This window comes from Selaginella moellendorffii, unplaced genomic scaffold (assembly GCF_000143415.4).
Source record: "Selaginella moellendorffii unplaced genomic scaffold, v1.0 SELMOscaffold_39, whole genome shotgun sequence".
Taxonomy (NCBI): Eukaryota; Viridiplantae; Streptophyta; class Lycopodiopsida; order Selaginellales; family Selaginellaceae; genus Selaginella; species Selaginella moellendorffii.
Genome location: NW_003314300.1, coordinates 1,192,280 through 1,210,470, shown reverse-complemented (window position 1 = coordinate 1,210,470; position 18,191 = coordinate 1,192,280). Strand labels below are relative to the sequence as shown.

The following is an 18,191-nucleotide window of genomic DNA, read 5'->3' as shown; positions in this document are numbered from 1 at the left end:
TGAAAGCACTACTAGAGAGTTCCTTTAAGACTAGTTCCTAAACCTCACTATCCCTACTATACTTTTGGAACCCTCTGCATCCTCCCCTCCCCCTTAGTGACACATGCTTTAAGCTTTCACCCTTTGACCTGTATTAGTAGTCAGATTTAGTCTTGGACTCGATTAACCTTGGACTCGATCTCGGACTCGATCTTGGACTCGACCTCGGACTCGACCTCGGACCCAATCTCGGATCTCGGACTTTGTCTCGAACTCGGTCTCGGAGTCAGCCTCGAACTTGATCCCGGACTGTCTCGAACTCGATCTCAAAGTTGGTCTTGAACTCGATCTCAGACTCAGTCCCATCCAATAAACTTTTTATCATTTCGGTCATGCTTTTAGGGATTTTTTAGCCTACGACACCTTGGGGAATTGGTTCCTTACATTACACACAATTCTTTGAGTTTTAAGGTGGTGAAGAAATTTATTTTGCTTATGGAAAAGAACTCAGGCATCTATAAAATAGTTATGGTAAATAGACATAGCACTTATGTTTACTGTGAATGGGCTTCAAGTGTTTTTTTTTATGGTTTAAAAAATTCTTAACCATCCTTTGTTCCAAGTTATAAATTTTGGTTGCATGGATGTTTTTCATATAATTTTTATGGTACAAAAATGTTTTTCACACCTTCTATAAAAGCTAAATTATCAAATTACTCATACTGGCTAATATGAGATATAGTGTGAGTGGTAGTGTGTTGGAGATAGACTCTAGGAGTGGGCTAGCTGAGGGTTAGTTGGTGGCATTGTGGAAAGAGATTGCTGGGACAAGCAATGAAAGTACTCCCTTGGTTAATATTTTGGAACTTCTCATATGAATTTAAGCAATTCCTAGCGGTCCGATTCACTTTCCGATCCGACGGTTCAGATCGACAATTTTGAAAAGCATCTTAACGGCTCTAGGGCTAGGTGCCCAGGGGCTAGGGTTCATCGGGGCTGAGATGGCGTGAGCTTGGCGCTCCGATCCGAGAGAGTAAGCAGCTAAAATCTTCCTATCTTCGCCAGCGCTTATCCTTGGCGTGGATTTCGTCTAGTGGGCTACGATGCTGAGCCTGGAGAGGCCAATTTCGAGCCATGGGCGACGACGAACATGGATTATGGGAAATTCTATAGCTTCTACAAGCCGGTAAGTGAGAATTTTCTAGCTTGGAAATCAGCGTTGGTTTGGTTTTTTTCTCCAAGGATTTCGTCAAGCGGCCTTCGACAGTACACGCAGATTGCGAGAAGAAATATGATATGCTCTTGAAAGAGCTCATGGAGTGCAAGGCGCAGTTGGATCAGCTTCGAGCTCACAACTCAGCTACTGGTTTGGCACTTTGATTTCTATCATTCATCATCACAAGCGAATCAAATCATGGTTAACGAAATTTTTTCTTTTCATTGATGATAGACCATTATCTGTTACTGTTTTCTTCCCTGGACAGATGATGGGCCTCCTTCGCATCGATCGGACGTGTCTTGCGAAGAACAAGAGCACCAGCAAAATTCTAGAAAAGCTGCCTCCACTCCATCTCCAAGGCTGTCGGATCTACTAAATGAAACATCGACACAGCAGCAACAGGTCAACGCCACGGAAGCCACCAACAAGGATTCCAAGAACAGAGTAACTATCAAATCTGCCAAGCACAAAGGGCCATCAAGAAATCTATTGCTCAAGTAAGCTTGTTATTTATTACTCGCACTTCTTTTATCGAAAATCTTTGTGTAGGCAAGACGCATTTGATCGTTTGTCTCGTCCGAAGACTGCTCCAGCTCGTCATCTAGATTACTTGAGGAGCTCCCGAGGAAAACCCAATCCGATAAAGTATGATCAGTACAAGTATTTCGGTAAGTACCAAAGCTTTTCAGTCTTTCTCCAAGACTTAAAGTGAATTCTCTTCCCTGCAGGAAGAGGAAGCCAAGGCTCTAAGAAGGGCTGGGAAGAACAAGTTCCCCCCATTAGAAACCATGCATTGCCACAAGTTCCACCTTTGAGGTTGCGCCGGCGGCCACAGTACTAAGGGAAACAAATTTCTTGTTTCAGATTCTCTGTAAATCGCGGCAATTTTTTTTTCAATGTTTTTTATTTGCGTAAGTGGTTAATTTTTCACATTTGTTAAGGTTTATAAGCTTCAAGCATGAGCTGCGTCCATCAAAGCAAACCACCTTGAAAGATACGTTTGACACCGAGGAGGAGACAAGCTACAGCATCCAGAACTGGAGAGCATAGACGATGGAAAACTCGAGCACTTGGATGACTATAGTTTGGATCTAGGCTGGTAGTAATGTGCCACTTCTGCGATTCAAAAGGAACCATACAGTGGGAATGATGGTGGTGACACAGACTCGTTTATCACACTGCGGCTCTGGTGGTGTGGCCGAAGGAGCGCAGAATGGATGCGCCGTGCAGGACAGATGTGTAGTGGCCTGGCTCGAGGAGTAGCACGAAGGCGAGCGAGCGGGAATTTAGAAATACATATGAACGCAATTAGACAGAATCTTTTGACGAGTTTTGTCTCGAGCACGACTTTCAAGACGCGGAACTGGATCTCGTGGAAACAGCACAGGCTACGGTAAAGAAGTATGGATGGGACGAATGCTATTGAGCCGGGGCTGTTGGGAGAGAAAGATAAGCAGCCTGATGTTCTAAGCTTTGCCGAGCATCTAAGAGGGCTGTGATTTTCGCAGAGAAGCTGCTGGGCGAGGATCAAGTTTGCTAGAGCCACAAGTTCTTAGAACATTTGCTGGGCTTTTTCTGTCGAGAGTAGTCGTGAGGAGGAGACATGGAAGACTGTGAGCATGGCATCCGAGGTTTCTGGGTTTTCCGCCAGCAACTTGGTGAGAAGTGGGGACAGAACAGCTTCCTCGCATCGAAGAGTTTTGGGAGAAGAAGCCGAAAATGTACGAGGATTCATGAACAAAACAAACAGAAGCGCGTGAGCAGCCGCAGTATGGACGATGTGGGTTGACTTACAACTTTAAACCATCACCCAGTGAAACAAAGGAAAAGCTCCGATGTTTCTGGCAGAGTTTGCGGTGCTGCAATCGCCTTCGCAAGGAAGAGCTTTATCAAAGATGCTAGCCTCGAGGAGATCTTTCACTGGGAAATTGATAGCTCTTGCGCTCTGGATGAGAAGTTCCCTGAGCAGAAAGTAAAGGGCTTCCAGAATTTTGAGAAAACGGCGCCGAGCATGAAGAAAGCAGCTGGGCTGCTCGGCTTGACACAGGTCTTCTCAGAGCTCTTGTCATGTGCACTCCAGGTTTGCCACATGAATGCGATGGGTGATGAGAAAATGGTGAAACCTTGGGTGAAGACTTCTTGTTATATAAAAAAATTTGGCAAATAAACACTAAATGAAATGGTGTCGAATGAACCCCTTCATAATACTCAGAACAAGATTTACCTTCTTTTAATGAGGTTTATAATGTTTAAAATGTTGAGTTGTGGATCTAAAGGCTTTGTGTCTCTAGCACTTTTGAGCGGCGCAACAAAGATTTCCTCGAAGAAAGGTGCAAGATGATCATACTTTAATCGATCAAAAGGTGTTAGGGTGCGTTGAAGCTGGAATTAGCTCAGGCGAGAGGTGATTAGCGGCAAAGACGAAGAACACAAACGCCAGGTAAACAAACGCCCGTGGCTCCAGTGTGTTAAGTATGAGTAAATGTTAGAAACCTTTAGTCAATGAAAGTCAACAGAATCTTGATTAATGTTGAATAACCTAAAAACAATCGTCACCGTCCGTTTAAGTAAGTGCTGTGACGTCAGCTCTGACAGGCGACTAGACACGTGTCATTACATCATTGGCCTGACCCCAGGCGTACCAGGAGGGATCATCGTGCTTGGAAAACGCTCCCCTCACACGGACAAGAGCGCCCCCAAATCTTTTTTGGCTTGATAGGTCTAATCTCTCCCATGCGCGCCCAGGGATCTCTTGCCTAGGGCACGCACTGCTATGGCGTCGGCGGTAGGAGCGCTCGCGGCAGTGATCCTGGCGCTGGGGCTGTGGATCGCGGCTGGAAATGTCGAAGGTAGGAGCGCAGCTTGTTTGAGCTTGTCATATTTTCTTTTCTAGGCGATATTCTCCATTCCCTGAGGAGGAGCTTGGTCGATCCAGAGAATGTGCTCCAGAGCTGGGATCCAACGCTGGTGGATCCTTGTACTTGGTTTCATATCACTTGTGACAACCAGAATCGAGTGATAAGAGTGTAAGAACTAGAGTGATTGTTTGTTTGTTTTTTTTTTTTCCTTTCCCCTGAGCTCACTGATCATGCCTCTTTGTTTCCAGGGATCTTGGGAACGCTAAGCTTTCCGGAGTGCTGATCCCAGAGCTGGGAAAGCTAGAAAACCTTCGTCATCTGTAAGTTTCTTGTAGCTTCAGTGCTTTTGAGCATGAATTCTTTGATTTCTAGGGAGCTCTACAAGAACAATATTGCTGGGCACATCCCCCAGGAGCTCGGCAACTTGAAGAAGCTCGTGAGCTTGGACTTGTACATGAACAACTTGACTGGCCCCATTCCTCGATCACTTGGAAAACTCAAGTCTCTTGCTTTCCTGTAAGCAGCCTGACTTTCTCCTTTGTTTTTCTTTAAACTAATGCCTGATGCTTACAGGCGTCTCAACAAGAATCGACTTTCGGGACAAATCCCAAGGGAACTGTCGTCAATCTCGAGCCTGAAAATAGTGTAAGTCGGTCGGAAAAGCTCCGATGTTTGCAGTTTTGGAGCAACCTCTCTTTCTTAATCTCTACAGGGATCTCTCTGACAACGATTTGTGTGGCACAATCCCGACCTCCGGATCATTCGCTCAGTTCTCACCAAAGAGGTACAAGAAGAGTTTTGTTTTTCTTTGAAAGTAGCTCATAGAATTTTGTTTGTCTCTTCCTTGCGCAGCTTTGATAACAATCCCCGTCTCAATGGTCCGGAGCTCCAGGGGTTTGTCCCTTACGACGAGGCAGCCTCGGCTGTTACTTCTGACGAGCACTCCTGCTGACAAAATAGCTGATCACTGGCTGTTTGGTTCTTGCCAGTGCTAAACAAATGAGGAAGCAAATCAAATGGGCGAAGGCGAGGCCAAAGTACCTGTAAAGAAACGAATCCAGCAGAATGAAAACAGAGGAAAAAAAATATTAACTCCCTCCAGTTTGTTCTTTCTCGTCTAGACTTACCACGCCGGAGCATAATGCGTTGAGACCTCGAGAAAAGGATATGGCCACCTGAGAGAAGGACGAGAGATTATTAAAAACCGATGGAAATCTTGGAAGGATCGTTCGTTACCATGTTAGGAGCCTTGTCCCGTGGATGAACCATTGAAAAACAACGTATGCAGCGGTCCAAAACACGAAATAAGCGCCACGGAACCATGGAAAAGGCTGTGGAATCAAAACTATAGAACCCGCGGGATGAGAAACAAAAGCTTGATGAGTACCAAGTCATTGAGGAAGAGCTCCACGAGCAAAAAGATCGCATTGGCGCCATGCATGTTGATATTTACCTGCGGGTGGAGAACTTGAAGGAATTGTGAGCGAACGAAGATATCTTTTTTCTCTTGTTCTTGCTTACGAAGTTTAAGTCGAAGAAAGGACTGGCTAGAACATACGGGACGAGGATGAACCAGTAGACAGTGTCAGTCAAAACCGATGCCGCGGTAGCCGTCTAAAGAAACCACCATCAGATTTTCCATCCAAGTTCTTCGAAGTACCTGGAAGATAACAAGCGTTGCATAGCCGATGAATCCAGCCGAAGCATCCGTTTCGTCCTCGGTAGCGTCAGCAATGCTTTCCTGCTCGATGAAATTCCCAGTTTCCTCGTCGCCCAAGCTCTCCTCGAGCAGAACTATCTTCTTTTCCTTGGCGGCGCCGGAAACGAGCTTGGCGATGCTTATATAACTGGCTAGCTGAAAATCAAAGAACAAACACGATGAGAAGAATCGAGAGGTGGAACTTTCTTACCCCGAAGTAGATCACGAGCAATGTGAAAGTCCATCTGGAGAAGCAAGGAAGGAGATCAACGAGAAATTCGCGCTAATAGTAACTCACTGCGTGTAAAAGACGAGCGACAATGGGCCGTTGGCGACGAAGCTGATAATCCAAATGCTAAGCAAGTAGATGAAAGAGATTGCCCGGATCCCGGCGAGCCAGGCCGGGTGGAGGACGCCGGAGGAGCAGCGGAAGAGCTGGATCGATGCGAGCGCCGCCGCGTCGCCGCCATTCCCGCTACTATCGATCCGCTTCGTGGAGGGCCGGGCTTCGAATTTGACGACGACGGCGATGGCAGCGGCGACGCAGAGGCCGACCTCGAGGATGCAGAGCAAGAAGGGCCATTCCACTTCGAGGAATTGGAGGAGAGAGGTCATCCCCGAGAACGAGGAAGCAAAAAGGCGAAATGGAAGAGCCCTAATTTTTAAAAATATCTTTTAGATTTGTCGTAAAAGGATTGTTTGAAAAGCTTATTTCTTACATCACTTTAATCCATACATCAATTGGAATTGTTGGTCAGATCGTTCCATGAAATTTTCCTATGATTATGTTCTCATGGAAGGTACAAGTTGTGAAAGAAGAGCATAAGAATGTCAATGATCAAATGCACGGAGAGGCGAAATGAAAGAGCCCTAAGTTTTAAAAATATTGTGGTAAAAGGATTGTTTCTTGTGAAAGCTTAACCTTGTCCATAGAACATTTCTTACAACACTTTTATACAACAGTTGTGGCATAAGAATGTCAATGATCACTTGCAAGGAGTCTCCATCTCCAACACTCTTGAAACTGATGGAATCTCCATCTCCATCTCCACCACACTTGGAACTGATGGTGGTGGTGGGATCTTCATCTCCACGGCGCTAGGGGCGGAGAGAGTGATCGCTCGAGAGAGATGGAGCTCGAGATCCGCCCATTGCTGCTGCTGGAGGATGCAAAGCTTGCAACTCGTCGCCCCATGGCAGTGGGGCGCGAGCGGAGGCTTCCTGTGATGGTGGCGCTGCTGGTGGCCACTCTTGATAATACGAGGGATCGTCTTCTTCATCGATCGGCTGCAAACTTCATCCACTACGAGCTCCTTGTACATTGCGTATAGGGCACAAAACACATCATACGCCCTAAAGGGATCCCAAGTATTAGTAAAAAGTAATAAGAAAATGAAATTAAAAAGTAATAAGAAAAATGATATATTTACTTAAATTATACATTAGTTGATTTAATTTTCAATCTTAAGACTAGAGGCCATTGTTTGTGTTATGGCTTGTCTTGAACATGCTCTTGCTGCTGTCGCCGCTGCTGCTGCTGCTGCTGCTGCAGAATGCCATACAGCCGGAACAGGTGGTACGAAGAGATTGAAGCCACCAGAAGTGCTGCCAGAGTGGCCAAGAAGGCCAAAATCACGGCCAAACCAAACACAAGGCAGTAGTGACTGAAATATGTGCACACCGCACTCCACATTGGTGCGCCTCGCTTGCCCAAGTACGCCAGCTGTGCAGAAACCGCAGCTGCAGCCGCACACAGGTGCGACGCTGTCTGCAGAATTCAGAAAAATTCCTTGGTATTTTCTTTTTTTTTTTGAGAAAGAAAAAGAGTTGTTCTAACACACATACCATGTCTCCCACGAAGCATAGCCATGCCATACGTTTCCCTCCCAAGATGCTTGGAGCTCCTGAGAAAATTGATGCCATTGCGATTGCTAGCTGCAGGAAAGAGTAGCCAGCCACAATGCCCATTGCTCCCGCGAAAAACCTTTACAAAGAACCATCAGATCAGCAGGCTTTCAAAGATTTTCAATGATTGCACTGACTTAAGTCCCTTGACGAGCGTGAAATCGGCGGTAGCTTTGGCGAGAATTGGCTGTGGCGATCCAAAGACATTGATAGAAAAGAAACCATCCTCTCGATTGAGAACTGTGATGAGCAAGGCAGCGAGGCTCAAGAACATAGCTGCAAGCCTCAGCAGCAGCAGCGCCCTGCGCTTCTCATACAACTCGAGCATGGTTTCCAAATCGTCTCACAACTTTTCAACCTCTTCTTGCTGCGATGTTGAGCTAAAGTCGAGTGGTCTTCATCCACAAGTGTGTGCGAGACTCTCTCTCTCTCTCCTCTGTGATACTGTGAAGCACGGGGAGAATTTTTCTCCTATAGAGACAAGGACTAAAGTTTTGGGCCGTGGATTCCTCTCTTTATCCATCTCGTCAGCTTTCCCAAAAGACACAAAGAATAGCTCTGGAATAATAAGTGTATCACAAGCTATGTATTTACACAAACAAATGAACGAATGAACACACCCGCACTTAAAAAGTTAGCATGGTATTCTCTTTTGCTTTCCGTTTGGTTTCGATCGTCTGGCTCTTTTAGCAAGTCAGTGTTCGCTCACTTTGTTGATCTGTGCTCTTCCTGCTCGATCGGTTCCTCCCCAGCGCCGCCTTCTCCTGCGTGGAGATGAATTTCCTGAGGTGCCGGATGTACTCCGGATAAAGCTCCAGATTGCAGTGGCCACCGCCCTTGAGCCACAGCGGCTCGTACTTCTCTTTGCAGAGGTCCCAGAGCTGCTTTCCATGCGAGCAATCCACAACGTCATCCGAGGTTCCCTGCCGAAACACGCAAAGAGAATCAAAAGAGGACAAAGAAAACTCTCAGAGGGAATGGAGTGGAACTAATCCCTTCCATCCCATCACCTACATGAATCACGAGAACTGGACAGTTAACTTGGCCTATCTTGTCGATATTCTGCGCGAAAACAAAAAAAGCAGTGAGCGGAGCTTGCGTGCTGGGAAAAGTGAAAAGAGAAAACAACAAAGTACCTTGTAGATGTCAAACCAGTACGTGCGCTTCACGGGATACATTACTCGCAGTCCAGATAGAATCGGGCTGTGAAGAACTACAGCCCGGAGCCTTGGCAGTCGCGCTGCCAAGTCGAGTGTCGGTCCACTCCCAACGGACTGTCCATACAGGACAAGGTCCTCCTGTTTGACACCATAGTCGCGCTCCAGGCACTCGTAGACCGCCTCAATGTCAGCATACGTGTTAAACTCCGTTGGCTGCGAGCTCACAAAAGAGAAACTGTCAAAAGACAAAGTTCTTCGGACAAAACCTGCCTGGGACATTTACCTTTCCAGTGGACGCTCCATACCCTGTATAATCATAGCTGCCACAGACACAATCCACTCAATCCAATGGTAAAGTGCAAAGAAAAAACCAGAGCTTTAACCATGGCACGAAAACGAACAAGAAAACGCACACATTCCAGAAGTAAAACTATGAGCTCAAAACCATGAAGAACAGAAAGGAAAAAGAAAAACAATGCAAGAGAAGAGAAGAAGCTTACCCCATGAGATTTACTCGTAGGTGACGGCTTAGCTCGAGGAAGAGCTCATACATTTGGCCCAAGTCTGCAGCGTTGCCATGGGAGTATAAAAGTGTGAGACGAGCCTCCTGGTTTTTGATATAGAGGGACACGATATCCTGCCCCCTCTTGGTTCTCAAAATTCTCACATCCACGGAATCGCTGCGCGGCACATCCGAGAGCATCAAATTCCCAGTCACCTCGTCCTTGACTACCCTATACGATGGCGGATTCGGGGGAAAAAACGCGAACTTGGCAGCCACAGTGGACGTCACAGCTCCCATTTCTCACTGCCGCTGCCCCGGAGATCTCTCTAGATCGCGCTGTCCATCCTACAAGAACCCTAACCCCGGGATGATCCCACTCCCCTGGGAGCGTCTTACCATGGCGCGGATCGATGGAGGAGCGCGCAGTGACGCCCTAGGGCTGGCGCCTCGGATCTTCGACACGCAAGCGCCCCTTATCGAGGAGGAGAGAAAAGCCTAGCGAATATCCCGGCAGCTAACGGCCGTGATTTGACTGCCGGTATATTACCTGGCGGCTCGCGCCAAAAGAATGTGCTATCGAATCTTTTCCTCTTTTTAGGTCTTCGTCTTCTTTTTGTTTTGTGCTCGCGACAGATGGGCGACAGCATTGAATGGCAGGACGAGCTGGACGAGCGCGCGAATTCATTGCTCCACATGGATTTTCTTGTTCCCAATCCTCCGCCGCACGATCGAGCCGTAGGCGAGCGATCGCTCGCTTTCCGGTGTTCCTCATTCTCTTTGCTCATCACTCTTGAGGTTACCGTCCGCTTGTCGCGTGGAATTTCTGGGAGGAAAATATCTATCATATCAATCGATCGACATGACCCTCTAGCAGCACGGCTCCAGTCTCCGCATTTACCAGTGGCTGCCGATCGCGAGAAGAGAAGCTTTTGTTTTACTCGCCGCGATGGATTCTTCGAGCAAGCCGATGAATGGGAGTGCCGGCGGCAGTCCAGTGGGCGACGAGAGGAAAATGGGCGATCATGAGCACGAGTTCCGGATTAGCATCATCCTGCTGAGGAGCTTCTTGCTGGTTCTGGTGATCATCTCGGAGGCTCTCATGGTCACCGATCGAGAGACCGGCTCAGTCCCTCTTCCGTTCTTCGGCCTCCCAAGGCCCGTCTTCGTCACTAAAACCGCGAAGTATGAGCTCGTCACTGGTCTCAAGTAAGTGCTCCTCTTTTCCCTCTTTCTCTGCCGCGAGAGCTCTGTTTCCTCGATTTTGATTCTCTCCCAGGTTCTATGTGGATGCGCTGGGAGTAGTGATCGGCTACACGGTGCTCCATCTTCTTTTCAACATCGGCCTCGTCGCGACCAAGGGAACAGTGGTGGATTGCAAAAGCGTTGCCTGGATCTCTTTCATCGCAGACTCGGTCAGTTTCTAGAATTTAATGTTCGCTTTTTGCTTTCGTAAGTTCTTGTGTACGTTCTTCCGGTGTTCTTGAAGTTTGCTACTCTGTCGATCGTCCCAAGTTGCTCGGTATCTCCGTAGTCCTTCCCGAGCCCGTGATTGAAGTTTGATAGTCCTGTGAATCGCGTGAAATGTTAATGAGTGCTTTTGTCGTGTTTCCATGCTTCTCTGCTGGGCTGCAAATGATCAAAAGGATTTCTTTCCTTTGATTTGATTATCATCCTCGGCTGTGATCGAACAGATATCTTTTTTCTTCTCTGCCTGTCAAATCGCTGCTACTCGGAAGATTTCTCGTTCTTTAATCGCTGCTGCTAGAAGAATTCCTTTTCATTGATCCATGTTTCTTAAAGTTCCTCCAGGATCGTGTTTGATCATCCACTCTTACTTTGATCGTGTTTGAGACAATCTCTCACTCTGTTTTTCTTCTTCCAGATGATGGGTTATCTCCTGCTCAGCAGCGCCGCAGTGGCAACCGAGATTGGATACCTGGCCGAGGAAGGAGCTCCGGCGGTGCTGTGGAGAAAAGTTTGCAACGCTTTCGGCTACTTCTGCACGGTTTACGCGATCTCGGTTGTAATTTGCTTCATCGCTGCTCTCGTTTCTTTCGTGGTGGTGGGCATTTCGGCGTATCATCTCTTCCGGCTCTATGGGATCCAGCAGCAAGCGGCGCGCGAGAAAGAAAAGTTATCCGCCGAGATGTAAATAGTTGAATTGGGAAAGTGTTTTAGGGTTCTTGGGTTTTGAAAGTTTTAGGGCTCTTGAGTGATGGAAAGAGCTATGGACACTGCGCCGGCGCCGTGAGTGTTGATCTTTGGCTCTCACTCGCGATTGATTCGGCCACTTGTCTTGCAGCTACGAGGCGCCGCGGTCGTTCCAGCGCGTGGAGGCAATGCAGCCGCTGCTGGACGAGGCCTTGGATCCTAACAAGGAGCTGTGGCTGCTCCGGCTCCCCGATGTGAGTCGAAATCGCGAATGCGTGAGTGAGGTCTGATTGTTTCGTGGCAGCTAGATCTCGAGGAGCTGTCGAATACGAGCTGGAGATTGAAGCTCGAGGCCGCCGATGGCAATATGGGGCATTTGGTATGCAATGGTAGATAGAAATTCATAGTTTTTCTTTGTTCTTGATGAGAAGTTCTCGCGGATCATCGGCAGGAGTGAAGTATAGCTTTCAAAGACACGACATTCAAGGGAGCAGCAAGTACGCCTATGTTCCAACTCAAGACAAGATCGAAGGTGAGATAGATCTCGCAGAGTTTCTTTTGAGTTTCTAAAGCTTTTGCTATGGATTTTAGTGAGGCCAGTGCCGGTGGAAGTGAGCATTGTGAGGAGCGTCGAGCCGACAATTGCTCATCCTGTTGCTGCCGAGAACGTGGATGCTGCTCCAAATCCCGCGGAAGGTACGAGATTTTTTCTCCCAGAACGAAGATGTCACGAACACTTTCGAGCAGAGATCGCGTCTGTGGGTGCTGTATCCGATCAGGAAAGGAGCGGGATCACCAGAGAATCTAGCAAGCGCAGCAAATCTTTGTCCAAGAAACGATCACAATCCGAAGGCGGCGAATCGAGCAAGGGAAAGAGAAGCAAGCTCGACTTGTCCAAATAGTCGCCCAAGAACCCTAAGTTTTGTGGGGCAGGAAATTTTAGGGTTCTTCGATTTCTCTCGCGCTTGGGCAAGATGGTGATGATCAGGCTGTACCAGTATGCTGGGCTCACGATTGGCACATACTTTGCGCTCACTTACTACATCGCCCACAAAGATTGGGTCAGGGAATTGAAGTACACGAGGGTAAGCGAGTGAAATTTGGATCGCCCAAGAGAAATTTTTCTTGTGGGTCTTCTCCAGGAAGAACAGATCGAGAAGGCGAGGCAGCTCCGGCAAGAGAAGAAGCGAATGAGAGAGGAGCAATTGAGGACTAATCCCATCTTGCGGGAAGAGCAAGAGAGGAGTGCCGAGGAGTGGAAAGTGAGAGTGGGCACAATCCATTAAATCTTGTGGGCGATGGATCATCGCGTTCCAGCGAATAAGCTCTTGAGTCGTGTGATGAGAGAAGTTTCTCGATGGAAAGTTCTTCCCGGAAGAACTGTTCATGGAAATCGGACAAAGCAGTGTGAATTTGTCAAGGAAATTTGTTGTTACTTTCGTCATCGGCAGAGAGTGATTGACCACCTAACAGTTTGCTGTGCTTTGACGCTACGCTTAACGGGTGGCATACCGCGCGGTGGCGCTCGGTGCCGGCAGTGCCATTGGGTCGTGCCGCACGGCACGGCCGGCGATGGCGACGCATGATTTAGCGCGCGTTTGGCGCCGCGAGGTTTTCTCTTTCACTCAAACCGTGCGCTTGACCGCGTGTGCCCAATCGCGCGGGCCGGCACAGCTATAGCTCAAACGACAAGCTTTTTGGTTTTTCTTTTGCGCTCTTCCTTTGTTGTGGCGAGGGCAAGCATTGGGGAGAAAGGAGGCGCCGGCATCTTCCTCGATCGATCCATCGCATTGCTATCGGTTCTTGGCCCGCCCGATCGATCGCACATCGATCGGCTCCTGGTTCTAGGGGATTGTGCGCGAAATATTTCGGGATCGATCGGCGGCATTTCGATTTCGCAGCGGTCGATCGGCAGCTGGATGAGAGATGCCTTGCATCGATCCCTTAGGGCTTTGTGATCTCTCGCATGCATTCCGGGCTCCAGTGAAGATCCAGTCTTTGCATCCTCCTTTCCTCTTCTTCTTCTTGTCACGGCTGGAGCAATGGAGAGATTTCAGCTCCTTCCGCTAAATCGAGTCAAGGTCATGGATGTGACCAGTGCTTCACAGGAAAGCTCAGACGAAGAGTCTCAGCGAGAAGTCGTGCTCGTCGCGGTTGACGCGAGCAAGAAGATGACCGACTATGCTCTAAACTGGGCTCTAGCAAATGTCGTGGTTCATCCAGGCGATAGGATCGTGTTCCAGGCGATTGCGCCCGCCAGCAGCACTAGCAACTCCTCAGATTCTGGTAACAGTCGTCCATACGCTTAGATTTAAAGTTTCATTCGATGCTTTCCAGTTTGGAAGAGCTGGGGATTTCCTGCGCTTGGTGGAGAATGCGCAGCAGCAGCGGCTGCGTCGCTCAAAGCCACTAGGAAGGAAGAGCTCGAAGAAATTCGGAACAAATGCTCTATGGTGATGGAGAAGCTCCGAAAAATCCACGATCTTAAAAAGGTAAGCTTGTTTTTTATATTTCGGTGTGGTCGAGCTAAGTTATAGATTCTATCTCGCGAGCATAGGTGCATACGACACTAGAAATCCTCCAGTTTGCTCGTAGAGGAGTCATTCCATCGGAGGCCAAGAGATTCCGGGCAACTTGGGTGGTGCTTGATAGGTACGTCTTCTAAGTTGGAAGTATGATGGTGTTTACTGTGACAGTCCTTTTCACGCCAGGAATCTAAAGAGCGAGGGTAAACTTTGCCTGCAAGAGCTTAACAGCAATATCGTCGTTGTGCATCGCAGCAATCCAAAAATCCTGAGGCTGAATCTCAAAAGACGTGATTTGCCGTACGATGAAGAAGAATCCATCGACTCGTCATCCGTTCTTCTGAATGGACTGAGCTTGTCTGTGATGCCCAAGGGCTTCGATCAGCTGTACTGGGAGAGCTCGACATCCAGCTCAGAGGCCAGTAGCCCGGATTCACGACTTGTGACGGCACCGAAATTCGAGCTTTCAGTTTTAGAAGAGTTGCTGAAAAATGAAACCCGTAGAAAAGGTAGGACGCTCGCTCGCTCTTATTCCGTTTTAACCATTGCTTTGCAGGTCCATCGCCATCAGAAGTGCTAAACAGCACAACTTCATCACCAGCTAGCCATAAGCCACAAGTTCTTAATGACTTCTTGCGAATGAAGGAAAGCCGGGAGTATACCGAGGAAACGGATACGCAAAGAAACGTATCGAGGCCAGTAGATCGAGTGTCCAGCGTCCGAAAGCAGATCCATCTGAGAAAGCAGTCGTCTCCGCAGCCTCCTCCTTTATGCTCCATTTGCCAGCACAAAACGCCTGTCTTCGGCAAGCCGCCCAGGAAATTCACTTTCGCAGAGCTGCAACTTGCAACCGGTGGCTTTTCGGACGTGAACTTTCTCGCAGAAGGTGGATACGGTTCAGTTTACAGGGGCAGGCTCCCTGATGGCCAAGCCGTTGCTGTCAAACAGCATAAGCTGGCTAGCACACAGGGCGACAAAGAATTCTGCGCGGAAGTCGAAGTTCTCAGCTGTGCTCAGCAGCGAAACTTGGTGATGCTGATCGGCTACTGCGCTGAAGACAAGAAGAGGCTGCTCGTTTACGAGTTCGTTTGCAATGGCTCACTGGATTCGCACCTGTATGGCAGGCGGTCTAAAACAGTGACTCTGGAATGGCCGGCTCGCCAGAAAATCGCGCTAGGTGCCGCGCGAGCTTTGAGGTACTTACATGAAGAGTGCCGAGTGGGGTGTATTGTTCATCGTGACATGCGACCAAACAACATTCTGTTAACTCACGACTTCGAGCCAATGGTAAGTTCTTGTTTTAATTTCTATTCGATATGATAGTCCGGCTCACTTGTCTGAGCATCAGGTGGGAGATTTTGGACTTGCAAGATGGCAACCCAATGGAGAACTCGGAGTAGAGACAAGAGTCATTGGCGCTTTTGGGTAACTCTTGCTGTGTTTTTTTTCCTTGGTGACACTGGAGCTGTAGGTACTTGGCACCTGAGTATACTCAAACAGGACAAATCACAGAGAAAGCCGATGTGTACTCTTTTGGCATCGTGCTCCTGGAGCTTGTAAGTGGTCGGAAGGCTGTGGATTTATCTCGCAACAAAGGAGAGATGTGCTTGTCGGAATGGGTAAGTCCATAAGCAATGAAGTTTGCTGCATCTAATCTTGTTGAATGCAGGCACGACCATTTCTTCGAGAGCAGAAGTATGAGAAACTGATTGATCAGCGGCTTCGGGGAAGATTTTGTGTAAACGAGGTGGAAAACATGCTCCTTGCGGCCACTCTTTGTATTGACCCCGATCCTTTGATTCGTCCTCGAATGTCTCAGGTCAGATCTTTACATGCTGTGTGCTTCACAGCTTGACGTGTCTTTTTCACCAGGTTCTTCGTCTTTTGGAAGGAGACTCGCTCTCAGACACAAGCTTAAGCTCTAGCAGCAGTGGACTTCTCAATGGTTCTCCAGTTAGTATTCTATTGATAGGAGATCTCTCCCAAGACAGTAGCAGCAGTAGGAGCAGCAGTGCTTCAAGCGTACTAAAGAGTTTCAGCAGAACTCAACACAGCAGCCGATCAAGCTCCAACGCAGGGAGCCCTTTGAACCCTGCTGCCACTCAAGCTCTGGCTTTTAAGAAGTATAACAAAAATACAACACGGCACACACAAGACTAATCTTATGTTTATACAAGACAAGTAAGTCTATTTGCATTCTACTTTCTTTTCATCGTTCTCCCATCAGTGACAACACAGGAGAACGAGCCTTTCAAGTTCCAGAAGCGTTACTCCAACGAGCTAATTACGAGGAGCCGGGGATGGCATCAAAGAGGCCGAGGAGTTCCTCCTCAGCGGGCCGCAGCTTTCTCCCGCTCTCCTCGGCATCGATGCGAGCGATAACACTCTGGAAGACGTGAGTGTCGCAGGGAACGACGAGGCGGCAGTTGTCGCAAAAGCCCAGCTCTTCCTCGGTCAGCTCCAGGAGCTTTCGAAATAGGGGGTGATTGATGTGCTTGAGCTTGACGAGGAAGTGCTCCGTGTTGCCATGGCCAACGTAAACAGGGACACTGCCGCCCTTGATTGCCTTGTGATGACAAACAGTGCTGTGGTGTTTTTGGGGATTGTTCATGGTTTCATAGGAGGGGGAAAAATTATTGCCATGTAACTAACTTACTATGGTGTGAATGATTTTGAACGCTTTTCTTTGGTGAGAATGATGGTGATGATCCATTGCCACTGTTCACCCTAAACCCTAAACCGGCAAAAATCTATTTCCATGTGGGGTCGATCAGGTCAACGAAAAGGGCTAGTGTGGCAAAATTTGACTAAATTTAGTGTTGAAAGAACGTGATTCACACTTTTTTGTCGCCTAGTTTGTACCACCTTTTTTAAAGGCAGTGTGGTGCATGGGGATGGCGCATGTAAAATTGTACAGTTGTATTGTCGACATTTAAACGCTATTGGCCACATAGTCAACTTTGCAGTTAAGAAAATGAAAAAAAGAATGGGAGAAATTCCGCGAGGATATGCCGTAATGCAGGGTGGGTTTTTCTTTTTTCCTCCTCGGCTCTAGGGTTTTTGGGTGCTGCTCTGCAAGGTAGGAGGTCCTTCCAGTGGATTTCTTCTTTTCTTGTGGCTAATGAGCTCGCTGGAATCTTATGACCTCGATCTGTTCGATGTGGAGTCGGGTTCCTCGGATCAGCTGCTGGAGCAAATGTTTGAGGATCAGATGAGCAATCCGGGGGCGGAAGTGGAGAAGGGCGATCGCGGCGGCGAGGCCAATGCGGGATCCCCGGAGATGTTCGAGCAGAGCCTGAGCGATGACGAGACGACGCACGACAGCCGCGGTTCCTCGAGGAACAAGAGGAAGTTCTCCAAGAATCTCCTCTCGGAGCGCAAGCGCCGGCAGAAGCTCAACGAGAAGCTCTACTCGCTTCGCGCTCTCGTCCCAAAGATCACAAAGGTGAGGGAAATCTCTTACATTTCTATCCTCTCTTTCTCTCTCTCTCGATTGATTGATGGATGGAATGACGATCTTTGGGGATTTCTTACAGATGGATAAGGCATCCATCATGGCCGACGCCATCGGCTATGTCGAGGAGCTCAAATCGCAGGTCTCGGCGATGCGGAGAGAGATCAGTGCCATCGAAGAGGATCACCGCTCCCCCAATTCATCGCTGACGACCGCGTCCCCGGCGTCGCCCTCGCCATCGCTCGAGGACGATCATCACAGCGGCGATCGGCGAGATCACAAACTAGCGAGCCTCCAGGTAAGAGAACAAGAGAATCTCTTCGGCATCAAAGACGATGCCCTTATCATCGCATTTAAAAGTGTCGTGATCACACACAGATAGACGTGGAGAAACTGGACGAATGTAACAGGATGTGCCTGGTTCGATTCCGGTGCTGCCCGACCGTACTAGCGGACATCGTTGGCGCCCTAGAGTCGCTAGATTTGGAGGTGCTGGGCGCTAGCGTCAACACCTTCCAGGGCCAAATCTTCACCACGTGCATGGCCAAGGTTAGCGCTATAGCTATCAAGCCACGCCATTTTTATCGCTTATTTTGGCAGGTACGGGACGAGCGCCTTATGAAGAAGGAAAATCTCGAGGGAATCGTGTCCAGCGCAATGATGGATGCCAAGCTTTGTGTTTGAGTTGAGCCAACGGCTGAGATTTTTGCCGTAGTAATGAAGCTTGTCCGACCCA

General features: G+C 48.4%; 11 protein-coding genes across 14 annotated transcripts; 6 read left to right on the top strand and 5 right to left on the bottom strand.

Moving 5' to 3' along the window:
• Window positions 1-966: 966 nt before the first annotated feature.
• On the top strand, window positions 967-2,144 carry LOC9660113. The gene is made up of 6 exons (XM_024684000.1): window positions 967-1,012; window positions 1,074-1,165; window positions 1,222-1,345; window positions 1,464-1,695; window positions 1,748-1,866; window positions 1,927-2,144. Coding segments are annotated over exons 1-6 (681 nt in total). The 5' UTR covers window positions 967-1,011; the 3' UTR covers window positions 2,040-2,144.
• Window positions 2,145-3,838: 1,694 nt separating this feature from the next.
• Window positions 3,839-5,180, top strand: LOC9659578 (leucine-rich repeat protein 1). The gene is made up of 7 exons (XM_002979031.2): window positions 3,839-4,047; window positions 4,092-4,224; window positions 4,305-4,376; window positions 4,429-4,572; window positions 4,630-4,701; window positions 4,769-4,840; window positions 4,909-5,180. The coding sequence occupies exons 1-7, from the start codon at window positions 3,972-3,974 to the stop codon at window positions 5,006-5,008; spliced, it is 669 nt and encodes a 222-aa protein (XP_002979077.1). The 5' UTR covers window positions 3,839-3,971; the 3' UTR covers window positions 5,009-5,180.
• LOC9659577 lies at window positions 4,840-6,395 on the bottom strand. Its single transcript, XM_002978907.2, has 8 exons — window positions 6,054-6,395; window positions 5,967-6,000; window positions 5,717-5,911; window positions 5,578-5,670; window positions 5,444-5,509; window positions 5,293-5,387; window positions 5,184-5,231; window positions 4,840-5,097 (listed from the first exon to the last, which is right to left on the bottom strand). Exons 1-8 carry the CDS (start codon window positions 6,368-6,370, stop codon window positions 4,983-4,985), a joined length of 963 nt encoding a protein of 320 aa, XP_002978953.2. The 5' UTR covers window positions 6,371-6,395; the 3' UTR covers window positions 4,840-4,982.
• Window positions 6,396-6,741: 346 nt separating this feature from the next.
• On the bottom strand, window positions 6,742-7,077 carry LOC112349469 (CASP-like protein 2U8). Its single transcript, XM_024683923.1, has one exon. The coding sequence runs from the start codon at window positions 7,075-7,077 to the stop codon at window positions 6,742-6,744; it is 336 nt and encodes a 111-aa protein (XP_024539691.1).
• Window positions 7,078-7,161: 84 nt separating this feature from the next.
• Window positions 7,162-8,055, bottom strand: LOC9659576 (CASP-like protein 2U7). The gene is made up of 3 exons (XM_024683876.1): window positions 7,798-8,055; window positions 7,601-7,739; window positions 7,162-7,523 (listed from the first exon to the last, which is right to left on the bottom strand). The coding sequence occupies exons 1-3, from the start codon at window positions 7,986-7,988 to the stop codon at window positions 7,245-7,247; spliced, it is 609 nt and encodes a 202-aa protein (XP_024539644.1). The 5' UTR covers window positions 7,989-8,055; the 3' UTR covers window positions 7,162-7,244.
• Window positions 8,056-8,213: 158 nt separating this feature from the next.
• LOC9660112 (alpha/beta hydrolase domain-containing protein 17C) lies at window positions 8,214-9,847 on the bottom strand. Its single transcript, XM_002978905.2, has 5 exons — window positions 9,321-9,847; window positions 9,104-9,140; window positions 8,797-9,033; window positions 8,675-8,722; window positions 8,214-8,583 (listed from the first exon to the last, which is right to left on the bottom strand). The coding sequence occupies exons 1-5, from the start codon at window positions 9,620-9,622 to the stop codon at window positions 8,347-8,349; spliced, it is 861 nt and encodes a 286-aa protein (XP_002978951.2). The 5' UTR covers window positions 9,623-9,847; the 3' UTR covers window positions 8,214-8,346.
• Window positions 9,848-10,098: 251 nt separating this feature from the next.
• On the top strand, window positions 10,099-11,507 carry LOC112349441 (CASP-like protein 2U10). Its single transcript, XM_024683875.1, has 3 exons — window positions 10,099-10,531; window positions 10,602-10,737; window positions 11,208-11,507. Exons 1-3 carry the CDS (start codon window positions 10,272-10,274, stop codon window positions 11,475-11,477), a joined length of 666 nt encoding a protein of 221 aa, XP_024539643.1. The 5' UTR covers window positions 10,099-10,271; the 3' UTR covers window positions 11,478-11,507.
• Window positions 11,489-12,920, top strand: LOC112349442. The gene is made up of 7 exons (XM_024683878.1): window positions 11,489-11,572; window positions 11,628-11,730; window positions 11,781-11,865; window positions 11,928-12,008; window positions 12,068-12,172; window positions 12,224-12,561; window positions 12,619-12,920. The coding sequence occupies exons 1-6, from the start codon at window positions 11,541-11,543 to the stop codon at window positions 12,376-12,378; spliced, it is 561 nt and encodes a 186-aa protein (XP_024539646.1). The 5' UTR covers window positions 11,489-11,540; the 3' UTR covers window positions 12,379-12,561; window positions 12,619-12,920.
• Window positions 12,921-13,122: 202 nt separating this feature from the next.
• Window positions 13,123-16,317, top strand: LOC9659575 (inactive protein kinase SELMODRAFT_444075). Of its 2 annotated transcripts, none has more exons than XM_024683873.1 (10): window positions 13,123-13,762; window positions 13,814-13,968; window positions 14,034-14,128; window positions 14,188-14,510; window positions 14,558-15,288; window positions 15,350-15,426; window positions 15,473-15,620; window positions 15,671-15,820; window positions 15,874-16,182; window positions 16,229-16,317. In XM_024683873.1, exons 1-9 carry the CDS (start codon window positions 13,519-13,521, stop codon window positions 16,159-16,161), a joined length of 2,211 nt encoding a protein of 736 aa, XP_024539641.1. In that variant the 5' UTR covers window positions 13,123-13,518; the 3' UTR covers window positions 16,162-16,182; window positions 16,229-16,317. The 2 variants fall into 2 exon arrangements, with proteins under 2 accessions (XP_024539641.1, XP_024539642.1); XM_024683874.1 differs by having other exon boundaries at window positions 16,240-16,282.
• LOC9660111 (auxin-responsive protein SAUR50) lies at window positions 16,285-16,687 on the bottom strand. Its single transcript, XM_024683879.1, has one exon. It carries the CDS (start codon window positions 16,610-16,612, stop codon window positions 16,286-16,288), a length of 327 nt encoding a protein of 108 aa, XP_024539647.1. The 5' UTR covers window positions 16,613-16,687; the 3' UTR covers window position 16,285.
• A 350-nt stretch (window positions 16,688-17,037) lies between these two features.
• Window positions 17,038-18,191, top strand: LOC112349524 (transcription factor bHLH35-like). Of its 3 annotated transcripts, XM_024684117.1 has the most exons (5): window positions 17,038-17,080; window positions 17,186-17,446; window positions 17,538-17,753; window positions 17,816-18,004; window positions 18,056-18,191. In XM_024684117.1, exons 2-5 carry the CDS (start codon window positions 17,198-17,200, stop codon window positions 18,137-18,139), a joined length of 738 nt encoding a protein of 245 aa, XP_024539885.1. In that variant the 5' UTR covers window positions 17,038-17,080; window positions 17,186-17,197; the 3' UTR covers window positions 18,140-18,191. The 3 variants fall into 3 exon arrangements, with proteins under 3 accessions (XP_024539885.1, XP_024539883.1, XP_024539884.1); XM_024684115.1 differs by having other exon boundaries at window positions 17,043-17,446; XM_024684116.1 differs by having other exon boundaries at window positions 17,044-17,446; window positions 17,834-18,004.

Coding starts and splice junctions, on each gene's coding strand:
- LOC9660113 (XM_024684000.1), top strand. Junction 1,166..1,221: donor TCTATAGCTTCTACAAGCCG/GTAAGTGAGAAT, acceptor TTTTTCTCCAAG/GATTTCGTCAAGCGGCCTTC. Junction 1,867..1,926: donor TGATCAGTACAAGTATTTCG/GTAAGTACCAAA, acceptor TCTTCCCTGCAG/GAAGAGGAAGCCAAGGCTCT.
- LOC9659578 (XM_002979031.2), top strand. CDS start 3,972: ATGGCGTCGGCGGTAGGAGCGCTCGCGGCAGTGATCCTGGCGCTGGGG. Junction 4,377..4,428: donor CTAGAAAACCTTCGTCATCT/GTAAGTTTCTTG, acceptor TTTGATTTCTAG/GGAGCTCTACAAGAACAATA. Junction 4,573..4,629: donor CTCAAGTCTCTTGCTTTCCT/GTAAGCAGCCTG, acceptor TGATGCTTACAG/GCGTCTCAACAAGAATCGAC.
- LOC9659577 (XM_002978907.2), bottom strand. CDS start 6,370: ATGACCTCTCTCCTCCAATTCCTCGAAGTGGAATGGCCCTTCTTGCTC. Junction 5,671..5,716: donor CAACGCTTGTTATCTTCCAG/GTACTTCGAAGA, acceptor TGGTTTCTTTAG/ACGGCTACCGCGGCATCGGT. Junction 5,388..5,443: donor AGCTCTTCCTCAATGACTTG/GTACTCATCAAG, acceptor TTGATTCCACAG/CCTTTTCCATGGTTCCGTGG.
- LOC112349469 (XM_024683923.1), bottom strand. CDS start 7,077: ATGTACAAGGAGCTCGTAGTGGATGAAGTTTGCAGCCGATCGATGAAG.
- LOC9659576 (XM_024683876.1), bottom strand. CDS start 7,988: ATGCTCGAGTTGTATGAGAAGCGCAGGGCGCTGCTGCTGCTGAGGCTT. Junction 7,740..7,797: donor ACGCTCGTCAAGGGACTTAA/GTCAGTGCAATC, acceptor TTCTTTGTAAAG/GTTTTTCGCGGGAGCAATGG. Junction 7,524..7,600: donor TATGCTTCGTGGGAGACATG/GTATGTGTGTTA, acceptor TGAATTCTGCAG/ACAGCGTCGCACCTGTGTGC.
- LOC9660112 (XM_002978905.2), bottom strand. CDS start 9,622: ATGGGAGCTGTGACGTCCACTGTGGCTGCCAAGTTCGCGTTTTTTCCC. Junction 9,141..9,320: donor CTACGAGTAAATCTCATGGG/GTAAGCTTCTTC, acceptor TGTCTGTGGCAG/CTATGATTATACAGGGTATG. Junction 9,034..9,103: donor ATGGAGCGTCCACTGGAAAG/GTAAATGTCCCA, acceptor GTGAGCTCGCAG/CCAACGGAGTTTAACACGTA.
- LOC112349441 (XM_024683875.1), top strand. CDS start 10,272: ATGGATTCTTCGAGCAAGCCGATGAATGGGAGTGCCGGCGGCAGTCCA. Junction 10,532..10,601: donor GAGCTCGTCACTGGTCTCAA/GTAAGTGCTCCT, acceptor ATTCTCTCCCAG/GTTCTATGTGGATGCGCTGG. Junction 10,738..11,207: donor TCTCTTTCATCGCAGACTCG/GTCAGTTTCTAG, acceptor TTCTTCTTCCAG/ATGATGGGTTATCTCCTGCT.
- LOC112349442 (XM_024683878.1), top strand. CDS start 11,541: ATGGAAAGAGCTATGGACACTGCGCCGGCGCC. Junction 11,866..11,927: donor GGGGCATTTGGTATGCAATG/GTAGATAGAAAT, acceptor GATCATCGGCAG/GAGTGAAGTATAGCTTTCAA. Junction 12,173..12,223: donor TGCTCCAAATCCCGCGGAAG/GTACGAGATTTT, acceptor ACTTTCGAGCAG/AGATCGCGTCTGTGGGTGCT.
- LOC9659575 (XM_024683873.1), top strand. CDS start 13,519: ATGGAGAGATTTCAGCTCCTTCCGCTAAATCGAGTCAAGGTCATGGAT. Junction 13,969..14,033: donor AAATCCACGATCTTAAAAAG/GTAAGCTTGTTT, acceptor TCGCGAGCATAG/GTGCATACGACACTAGAAAT. Junction 14,129..14,187: donor ACTTGGGTGGTGCTTGATAG/GTACGTCTTCTA, acceptor TTTTCACGCCAG/GAATCTAAAGAGCGAGGGTA.
- LOC9660111 (XM_024683879.1), bottom strand. CDS start 16,612: ATGAACAATCCCCAAAAACACCACAGCACTGTTTGTCATCACAAGGCA.
- LOC112349524 (XM_024684115.1), top strand. CDS start 17,123: ATGAGCTCGCTGGAATCTTATGACCTCGATCTGTTCGATGTGGAGTCG. Junction 17,754..17,815: donor ACAAACTAGCGAGCCTCCAG/GTAAGAGAACAA, acceptor CGCATTTAAAAG/TGTCGTGATCACACACAGAT. Junction 18,005..18,055: donor TCACCACGTGCATGGCCAAG/GTTAGCGCTATA, acceptor TTATTTTGGCAG/GTACGGGACGAGCGCCTTAT.